This window comes from Drosophila suzukii, chromosome Y (assembly GCF_043229965.1).
Source record: "Drosophila suzukii chromosome Y, CBGP_Dsuzu_IsoJpt1.0, whole genome shotgun sequence".
NCBI classification, from domain to species: domain Eukaryota; kingdom Metazoa; phylum Arthropoda; class Insecta; order Diptera; family Drosophilidae; genus Drosophila; species Drosophila suzukii.
The window spans coordinates 3,276,715-3,287,357 of record NC_092085.1 but is presented as its reverse complement, the minus strand read 5'-3'; the positions used below and the strand labels follow the sequence as shown (position 1 = coordinate 3,287,357).

Below are 10,643 nucleotides of genomic sequence, written 5' to 3'. Positions count from 1 at the left end.
GAAAATTGTGGGGACACGATTTTTTTGAAACATTAATAGACCTCGGATGTGTCTCAATACCTAGATCGATAGATCTTTTCTTTCTTAACAATCTAGCATTTTAGATTTTTCGATTTGGTCCCCAAAAAGCGAGAAAATTTAAAAATAAAAAGAGCCCCCATGTTCCAAATTCCACCGTTCCACTTTCGTTGCTAACAGGCCGACGCTAATTTGACGGACATTGCTAACAGGCCGACGCTAATTTGAAGGACATAAATATTTATTTGTATTTACGCACTTACGTTTCCGTCACTTACGTTGCTGATAGCGATAACAGCGATAAGTCAGTTGAAAAATATCACGATATAAATATTTATTTTTATACGAAAAGTATCGATTTTGATACATTTCTCCCATCCCTAGCGTCGGCTTTTGAATATAATATAAACGACGCGCCGAAAGTAAATGTTATTTGTACCCCGTGCCCCGTGTATTTTTTTTTCGCGTCTAGTAGTCCTTGTGCCCGTCGAACGGAAGTGTCAAACTCACCAGTGCTAGTCGCCCCAGTTGTGCAGTCAGTAGGAGCACAGGCTTCCACATTTCCACACAGGACAGTCGTGTTTTCTGCTCTCGCTGCCCGGCAAACACAAACATTTATTGAATATTTTCTACACTTTTTGTTCGGTCGTGTTTTTTTTATTTTGCTAAAGTCACGTTGTGCCATCGGTATTGTTTTCGGTTCGGTTTTCGGGGAACAGTGCCGTTGTTCGTCGGGGGTCTAGTGACCTTGCGCGACCCGCACCATGGACCTGCGCAGCTGGCGTAAGGTCCTTATCCAGTGGGTAAGTAGTAGAGATCCTGGGATCTTCGCAGGTCTTCCCGATGCCATCCACTTACGCGATTTCCCGACACAGGTCATCGAGTGTCGCTTCACCGAACACAACTTCATCACGCTGGAGCAGTCGGACATCGATGCCTTCTCGATCTACGTGCAAAAGGCCCAGGTGGCGCCGGTGGAGGAGGAGAACGCGCTGCCGACCCAGCCCGGGGAGCACCGCTCGCCTCTGCAGAACTTCCTCCGTGGTGAGTTCGGGTATTTTGCATTTCCAGCCCGAAATAATTTTGCATGTCATGTCTCCTGAAAAACAGGGTTGTCATCCTTCATCTATTTTACTACTATACTATACTATTTTTTCAATACTATACTATACTATAGGGGATACTATTTTTTCAAAGTCATGGTTGCCCAAATGTCATGAGTCTACATTCCAAGACACCTTTGATATAGGAACTTTCATATAGAAAAAACATAGGCACCTACCAGAGTCGATTGTTAAAGAACTGATTATATGAGAATTTCACTTTGTTGTAAACAGAACAAGTGGAAATAATGGTATTCAAGGACTAATGGTCATTGTATATTATTTCAGTACTGTCAGGGTGTATTACCTCATATCTAGATAAGAAAAAAAGGGAAAAGGAAGGACTTTGTATAGACCCTAACCGACTTGATATTTAACTTATAGAACTGATTATATGAGCAATTTTTTTTAATTTCAATAAAACTAGTTGAAATATAAGTATTATTCAAGGGCAAATGTTTATTTTATTCCTATTTAGTCAAATATTGAATTGTGATTATAAATACAAGGGAATATAAATTCTTTTTAGATATGTACATATCAAATTCCCCTTTTTAATTTAGTTATTTTCTTATTTTGGGATTTTCAAAGGATTTTCTTTCTTCCATTTTACTTTACTTCACTTTATTGTCAATAAACTAGTTGAAATAGTAGGATTATTCAAGGATTAATGGCCATTTTATACAATTTTAGTGAAACCTTAGATTACTATAGGACATGCAAGGGTATGTACACTTCTCAAGTCCTCTTTTAAGCTAGTTCCCTTGGCGCCTCGAAAAGGTTTTGGGATTTTCCAAGGATTTTCCTCCCCTAACTTGTTGCTTAAAACTAGCCAAATAATGAGACCCATTTTTATTCCAACCCATTTTTTATCCAGAGTTCAGTTCCCACATAGATGGCCGTGGACAACTTGTGACCGCGGACTACGTGTACGTCTAAACACTGCTCCTGCATTACTCGTGCGTGAAGCAGCTCAGCGTGTTCATCCACAGCATCTGCAAGAAGCTGCCTGAGCTAGTGCAGACTTGCATCGCAAACTTCTTCGGCCAGACATTGGAGCAACAGCTGACGCGCCAATTTCTCCGCCAGTCTATGAACAATGTGGCTGTGGTTTACCGCCAGGGCGTCCAGATCAGCCCCAGTCGTCCGAGCTGCAGCACCATGAGTCTCGAGCTAACCATTGACACCACACCGGGCACATCCTCGTCTACATCCGCATCGCCTCAGCCGCCGAGCTGATCATCGCGATCGCCAGCGCCTCCAAATGTTCGGCAACGAAATGCTAGCAGCGCACCCGGGAGCTGCACGTTGTTCGCGCCCAGCTGGAGGTTGTGTCCTACGAGAAGACCATGCTCGAGGAGCAGCAAACGAAGAAGGAGGACCTGATCATAGAAATGCTGGACAACACTGATGGGGCCAGAGGCTCGATGCTGTGCGAAGCAAGCCACACTCTCGCTTATCTCCAGCAAGATAGCGTTCTGCTTCTGCAGCTCTTCCCTCAGCTCGGCGTTCTCGTGCTCCTTCTCGCGCAGCTGCTTGTCGACCACAGAGCTGTCCAGATTCTCGGGCGTGGTGTTCGGGGACAGGGAACAGTTGAGCAAATCCGAGGACGCATTTAGAACCTCACGTCGGTTGTGTAACTCCTCGCGCGCTTCCTGTAGACAACGATCCAGCTCCTGCTTGTCGCGCTTCAGGGAGCTGATTGTATCTTCTCTGGAAGATACAATCAGGCTGGATTCCTCCAGGCGCTGTTCCAGCTCCCGGATTCTGTCCACGCACGCGAGTAGTTTGTTCCCGGACGTTTTAAGCTATTCAAGAAGAAAAACAAAAAAAATATAAATATATATTTATGGAATTTTGGGTAGGTATTATGTAGGTACTTTGAATTTAGATTTCCTAAACGGCGCCCTTTTTCGCCAATATTAATTTTAGAATTATGTACCTAGTAGCTTTAATTTAATTAAATAATTAACAACCATTAAATATGAATTCAAAAATATTAATTTAACAAATAAAATTCCCTCAATACCCAAAGTGTGTACAGTTCCGACCCAAAGGTGACTAGTTTTTCGCTGATATTCACACAAAATTCAGCGCCTCTAAATGTCCGCTCCGCTCACACCCAGAACCGAGCTGCTGGAGCAGCGCACCCGGGAGCTGCGCGGTGTTCGCGCCCAGCTGGAGGTGGTGTCCTACGAGAAGACCATGCTCGAAGGGCAGCAAGCGGAGGAGGATCTGATTAAAACGCTAAACAAAGGTAAGAATGCCTCATAGATCTTGTGGCTTACATCCCTCTGATAGTAGTTAAATATGATAGTAACATATTTTATCGTTTTTTCCCATTACAGAGAACATGATGGCCAAGAGTCAACTGGCCAAGCTCAAAAACGCCGTCCAGAATGGTGAGAATGCCGACAACGTGCTAAATGAGTTCGATCATGTAGGTAGTAGACCACCAGATGGTCACAGGTACTTGGTGCCATAAACCAATAATAAAACTTTCCTCATTTCAGTTGAAGCGAAGCCTGATGAAGGAAAGCAGCCAAAAGGAGGCCATTATAGCCGAGACTAACGATAAGCTACAGGATTTGCGCGCCGAAAAATCAGAGCTTGTCGAGCAGGTATGCTACCTGTCTGATTTTATGGGGGCATTACACAAAAGAACTAAATCCGGCGAATTTTGTGTGAATATCAGCGAAAAACTAGTCACCTTTGGGTCGGAACTGTACACACTTTTGGTATTGAGAGGGAATTTTATTTGTTAAATTAATATTTTTGAATTCATATTTAATGGTTGTTAATTATTTAATTAAATTAAAGCTACTAGGTACATAATTCTAAAATTAATATTGGCGAAAAAGGGCGCTGTTTAGGAAATATAAATTCAAAGTACCTACATAATACCTACCCAAAATTCCATAAATATATTTATATTTTTTTTGTTTTTCTTCTTGAATAGCTGGAACAGCGCCTGGAGGAATCCAGCCTGAAGCGCGACAAGCAGGAGCTGGATCGTTGTCTACAGGAAGCGCGCGAGGAGTTACACAACCGACGTGAGGTTCTAAATGCGTCCTCGGATTTGCTCAACTGTTCCCTGTCCCCGAACACCACGCCCGAGAATCTGGACAGCTCTGTGGTCGACAAGCAGCTGCGCGAGAAGGAGCACGAGAACGCCGAGCTGAGGAAAGAGCCGCAGAAGCAGAACGCTAACTTGCTGGAGCTAAGCGAGAGTGTGGCTTGCTTCGTCGAGAAGCACAGCATCGAGCCTGACCCTCTGGCCCCATCAGTGTTGTCCAGCATTTCTATGATCAGGTCCTCCTTCTCCGTTTGCTGCTCCTCGAGCATGGTCTTCTCGTAGGACACCACCTCCAGCTGGGCGCGAACACCGTGCAGCTCCCGGGTGCGCTGCTAGCATTTCGTTGGCGGACATTTGGAGGCGCTGGATGACGGATCTGTGGCGTGCTGCTCGGCGGCTGAGGCGATGCGGATGTGGACGAGGATGTGTCCGGTGTGGTGTCAATGGTCAGTTCGGGACTCATGGTGCTGCAGCTCGGACGACTGGGGCTGATCTGGACGCCCTGGCGGTAAATCACAGCCACATTGTTCATAGACTGGCGGAGAAATTGGCGCGTCAGCTGTTGCTCCAACGTCTGGCCGAAGAAGTTTGCGATGCAGGTCTGCACTAGCTCCGGCAGCTTCTTGCAGATGCTGTGGATAAACACGCTGGGCTGCTTCACGCATGAGTAATGCAGGAGCAGTGTGTAGACATACACGTAGTCCGCGGTCACAAGTTGGCCACGGCCATCTATGTGGGCACTGAACTCTGGATAATGATCTCGGAGGAAGTTCTGCAGGGGGGAGCGGTGCTCCCCAGGCTGGGCCGGCAGCGCGTTCTCCTCCTCTACCGGCGCCACTTGGGCCTTTTGCACGTAGATCGAGAAGAAGGCATCGATGTCCGACTGCTCCAGTGTGATGAAGTTGTGTTCGGTGAAGCGACACTCGATGACCTACTGGATAAGGACCTTACGCCAGCTGCGCAGGTCCATGGTGCGGGTCGCGCAAGGTCACTAGACCCCCAAGACGAACAACGGCACTGTTCCCCGAAAACCGAAACGAAAACAATACCGATGGCACAACGTGACTTTAGCAAAATAAAAAAAACACGACCGAACAAAAAGTGTAGAAAATATTCACTAAATGTTTGTTTGCCGGGCAGAGAGAGCAGCAAACAGGCCTGTCGTGTGTGGAAATGTGGAAACTTGTGGTCCTACTGACTGCACAACTGGGGCGACTAGCACTGGTGAGTTTGACACTTCCGTTCGACGGGCACAAGGACTACTAGACGCGAAAAAAAACACGGGGCACGGGGAACAAATAACAATTACTTTCGGCGCGTCGTTTATTTTATATTCAAAAAACAGCAACAAACGGAAAACACAAGCGAGCGGCCACAGCAAGCAAACACAACAGACGCAAAACAACATTTAAAGTTGTAAAGAAGTCTCGTAGGCTGGGATATACTCAGTCCCGCCAGGGTCTCTACCGAAAATATTTGTAAAGATATGGGACAAAAAGGTCTAATACGAAAATCGGTTGGCTGGCGTGAGATGTAGAGTGCCAGCCACCGGGGTGCGGAGTGAGAGAAACAGTTTATTCGGTGTCTGTAGCAGAGTGAAAAGCGTCAGCGGTAACGCGCATTTGGGCCTGGCTCATAGCATTCGCTACGAGAAGGCCGAGATAGAGGGGATCGATTATGGGGACAACTTTTCCCTAGGGCAGAATTTATGGCCTAAAATCTAGGCATTTGTCTGGAAATATTCATATTTATGCGTGTCCAGCTTGATTGGATTTTTTTCCCTACGAGTTGCATTAAAATCAGGCGAGAAATACATTTATTGGGGTATTTTTATTGATTCATTTGTAACTCGAGTTTCTACTTTATTTTGTTTTCCCAGTGTAGTCGGGCGCGAGTTGGCTCAATACAGCCGGCAGTGATAGAAGAAGAATAAATTTTCCTTTTAAAAAAATATTTCCCGAAGTTCCTTTGGAAAGAGGGTGTGGCAGTGCGTAGTATTTTTATTTAATTAATGAGCAACAGGTTTCCTAAAGTTGGGTCCACCCCTTTCTCTCGGTGTAGTCAGCTCGGAAATCAAATCAGAAATCAAAGTAGTCAAAGGGAAAAAGAACAACATGCCAGCGGCGAATTTTGTGTTCAGATATGTAAGAAAATATTCTTTGTTTAAATTCTTGGTTCATGTTTTTTTTTTCTCAGTGCTCGCAATTAACGGGTTAGGTTAGGTCATGGTTTATAAATTCTAGCCTACTCTGGGCGAAACCGCATCGAGGCCTTCGAGAAATTTCTCATTGCACGGGACTCTCACGCTCTCACGCACACACACACGCGTGACTCCGGGTGCTCCGCCGCTGGTCCTGGGCAGGCACACTCTCCTCGAGGTCGTCTAGGTAAACTCCTGTTGTCCACGTAAATATGCTCTGCTCGCACTTCTGATCCCGTGCGCCGCCTTTGCAAGAGTCCCCTGCTTCTCGCACTTCTGGTCCGGTGCGCCGCGTTTTCCAAAAGTCCAAAAGTGAACTGCTCGCACTTCTGGTCCGGTGCGCCGCGTTTTCCAAAAGAGAGACCTGTTTCTGATCCCGTGCACCGCCTTTGCAAAAATGACTCCTCGCACTTCTGATCCCCTGCACCGCCTTTTCCAAAAGAGAGCTCCTGTTTCTGATCCCGTGCACCGCCTTTGCAAAAATGACTCCTAGCACTTCTGATCCCGTGCACCGCCTTTTCCAAAAGAGAGCTAGTCAAGCTTTGCCGCCGCGTTTTGTTCAAGTTTTCGGCTGCTCTGGGTTTTTTCCACTTGTCAAAGTTTCGGTATTCCTTTTCTCTCGCTCTTCCCTTGGCGCGTGCCAATTTTCGGGGGTTGTTTTCCTCCTCGATCGCATGTCCTCTCTCGCTTGCTCCTGTGCGGCGCTGCACTTATCGTGGTGAATATTTCGTTGCTCTCCTGGTGTGTGTGTGTGTGTGTGGCTACTGCTGATGTGAGAACGGAGGGGGAAAAGGTAAACAGAACCTATCGCTTAGGCTGAGCTAAAATAATTATTGTGTATTAATATAACTACAAATCTTATGATTATTGGCTAAGCTTATATATTAAATGCACTGTACAATGTTTTTTTTTACAAAGTTATTCGCGAGGGTTTTGTTTGCTGTTGGCGCTGGCGATGTTGTAGCTGCTAGCTGGCGTTGTTGTTGGCGCTGGCGGCCGATGCTGTTGGCGCTGGCGATGTTGTAGCTGCTAGCTGGCGATGTTGTTGGCGCTGGCGGCCGATGCTGTTGGCGCTGGCGATGTTGGTGGGGGTCAAACGACTCCTCACATTCCCCTCCTACTTCGGGGGGCGTTGAGAAATGTGGGTGGCCGTGGCTTGCGTGTTGTCATGCGCCACAGGTGTGACGGGTTGTCCGACGCCATGTCTGTAGGGGAGAACAAAAGGGTATTAGTGCTTTGTTTTAACGATTACTAACTGGGTTTTTACTTTACTTTGTACGGGCCCTCGTACTTGGGTGCTAGCTTAGCGGCAAAGTTATCCGCTGCCCTGGACAAATGATGCTGTTTTACGAAGACCAGCGATCCTATGGTCGGTCTCCACGCACGTCGCCTGAGATCGTAATGCTTCCGCTGCTCCAACGAAGCTCTCTGAGTGTTCTCCTGTACTACCTTGAAAATGTCCCGTGGAGCTTGGCTTGGTCCTGGAGTCACTTCATCATACAAGGCTCCTGGGAGTCGTGGCTCTCTGCCTTGGACGATGAACGCTGGACAGAATCCGGTTGATTCTGAGATGCTGCTATTAATTGCCAGATTCAGTTCGGGCAGAAGTTCGTCCCACGTCGTCTGCTTGTCCTCGATGTACTGGGCGACCATCGTTTTAATGGTGCGATTGGCCCTATCTGTCGGGTTCTGCTGCGGAGTATAAGGTGCTGTATGTTGGATCTCCATTCCCGCCTGCTTGCAGAAGGCTTTGAATGAACGACTCGTAAACTGTGTCCCATTATCGCAGACAAATGTTCGGGGAATACCAAAGTGATTCAAAATCCTCTCCCGAAAGGATTTTTCGAGATGCGCCGAAGTAGCTTTTCTCAAGGGGACCAACTCAACCCATTTCGAAAAGGCGTCGAAGAATACGAGCAGCATCGTATTCCCACTCTTGGATCGCGGAAGGGGCCAATAAAATCGGCGCAGACAGTATCGAACGGCTCGTTAATCTGTCTGGTGAACATTTTACCCGCCGGTTTGGTTTGGCTGACTTTGAACCGTTGGCAAGTGTCACACTTGCGGACATACCTGGCCAGTAATATCTCTGGGCGATGCGGGTGGTTGTCTTCCTGATTCCGAGATGTCCTGCCGTCGGCTGGTCATGGCATTCCGACAGTACTCGCTGTCGGTGTTCCTTGGCTACGCACAGTTTCCAGGGCACGGAGTCTTCGTCGTCAGGTCGGGATCCGATATGCCGATAGAGCTGTTGGTTCTCGTACGCGTAGTCCGGGTAATCTTCAGGCCTGTCCTGAACAAGTTTCAGCATCCGCTGGTACCATGTGCATCCCGGCTTATCCTCCTGGATCATCTGAAGTACTTCCAAAGGCTGTCGAGAAAGTGCATCTGCAACAATGTTCTGGCTCCCGCGTCGATAGGTGACGTCAAACTGGTACTGCTGCAGTTCAAACGCCCAGCGCGCTATGCGGCCGGTGGGATTATCAATCGAGTTGAGCCACTTCAAGGCGAGGTGGTCCGTTATCACCTCAAATCGATAACCTTCCAAGTAGCATCTGAGTTTCCTGATGGCCCATATGATAGCCAGACACTCCTTTTCTGTGGCGGAGTAGTTCTCCTCGGCGGCGATGAGGCGTCTGCTGGCGAATGCGTTCTCGTTGACTCGTTCTTCTCCCTGGATTTTCTGCGTTAAAACTGCTCCTAGGCCGATGTCGCTGGCGTCTGTTTGCAACACGAACTTCTCGTTGAAGTCGGAGCAGGCGAGAACCGGCGCCTCCGTGAGTTTTCTTTTGAGTTCCTCGAACGCATCTTGCTGCTCCTGCTCCCGTTGCCATTTCTTTCCTTTCTTGAGTAGCAAAGACATGGGCTGCACTACGCTGGCAAAGTTGGGTACAAATCTCCTGTACCATGACGCAATCCCTAGACATCTCCTCAACTCCTTGCATGTGGTGGGCGGACTCAGTCGCCGTACTGCCGAAATCTTGTCGGGATCCGTGTGAATTCCCTCCTCACTGATGACGTGTCCCAAGTACACCAGGCTGCGCTTAAAGAAACTGCATTTCTTCGCGTTGAGACGAAGGTTCGCCTTTCGTAGCCGTCGAAATACTTCTTGTAGATGCTGCACATGCTCCTCCAGAGTGCGGCCGATGATGATGATGTCATCCAAATACGCAAACGCGTTGGGCTCCATGTCCGGTCCTATGACGCTGTCGAGCGCCCGCTGGAATGTGGCTGGTGCTGAGTGGAGGCCAAACGGCATCACTTTCCAGTGGTACAAGCCCCTCCCGGGGACTGTAAATGCTGTGCACTCGCGGCTAGACTCGGCTACAGGGATTTGCCAATATCCGCTCTTCAAATCGAGCGTCGATATGTACTTGGCATGGCGCAGACGCTCCCAGATGTGTGTTATCCTTGGCAGCGGGTGTGCATCTGGAATAGAATGGGCATTTAGTTGTCGAAAATCTACACATAGTCGCATCTCTCCAGATTTCTTGCCCACGAGTACAATAGGGGCGCTGTGGGGGCTCCGAGAAGGCTCTATACAGTCGTTGCGTAGCAGTTCGTCGATCTGCTCATCGATAATCCTCTGCATCGCGGGATTCTTAGGAAAATACCTCTGTTTGATGGGCTTATCATCTCGCATCGTGATCGTATGCTCAGCGATATTTGACACTCCCGTCAATCCTTCGAATTTGGCCAATTCCTCCTGTAGGAATTTGTTTACCCAGGGTTCTAATTCTTCTTGCTCGGCGTTTGCGGTGATTGCGGCTAGTGCTCCTCCAGTGTCAGGCGTGTATCCTGGTCTGACTGGGGAAGGCGCTCGCCCTTCCTCTACTGGTTCCGCTGAAACAGTAGCATGATTCCGTCGAAATGGATTATTTCGCACGGCGTTGTCGTCTCGAGACCCTAAAATACTGCTGGTCGGGGTGGTTTGCACCTCGTTATCTGGATCGTTGTTTGCTGGAGTGAACGCATTTGTCAAGAGAGGAGGCATAGCTAAGTCGTTAGTGGGGCTGCTTATTAGGAGAGGGTACAGCTGCAGCGAAGCGCGGCCGCATTGGAGAGTGGCAGACATGCCCATGCCCAATAGTACGTCTTCCATGAACGAAGGGAAAACTACCAGAGACTTGGTTATCTCCTTGCGTGAGCCTTCCGCCAGGCTGACATGAGTGTGTACCGACCGTACGTTATGTGGCGTCCCTACACGTTGAACAACTCGTTCGCTCACGAAGCTTCTGCTAGCTCC

The 10,643-nt window shown here is 48.1% G+C and overlaps 1 protein-coding gene across 1 annotated transcript; it reads left to right on the top strand.

Moving 5' to 3' along the window:
- Window positions 1-309: 309 nt before the first annotated feature.
- Window positions 310-5,298, top strand: LOC139353696 (uncharacterized). The gene is made up of 11 exons (XM_070998024.1): window positions 310-821; window positions 894-1,062; window positions 1,999-2,050; window positions 2,114-2,222; window positions 2,411-2,553; window positions 2,612-2,748; window positions 3,226-3,378; window positions 3,470-3,561; window positions 3,635-3,881; window positions 3,942-3,988; window positions 4,081-5,298. The coding sequence occupies exons 1-11, from the start codon at window positions 783-785 to the stop codon at window positions 4,477-4,479; spliced, it is 1,587 nt and encodes a 528-aa protein (XP_070854125.1). The 5' UTR covers window positions 310-782; the 3' UTR covers window positions 4,480-5,298.
- The last annotated feature ends 5,345 nt before the right edge of the window (window positions 5,299-10,643 follow it).

Excerpts from the sequence above, each read along its gene's own strand:
- LOC139353696 (XM_070998024.1), top strand. The coding sequence starts at position 783 with ATGGACCTGCGCAGCTGGCGTAAGGTCCTTATCCAGTGG. Across the intron at positions 822-893 it reads GTAAGGTCCTTATCCAGTGG|GTCATCGAGTGTCGCTTCAC; the intron begins GTAAGTAGTAGA and ends TTCCCGACACAG. Across the intron at positions 2,749-3,225 it reads GGACGCATTTAGAACCTCAC|TGTCCGCTCCGCTCACACCC; the intron begins GTCGGTTGTGTA and ends AGCGCCTCTAAA.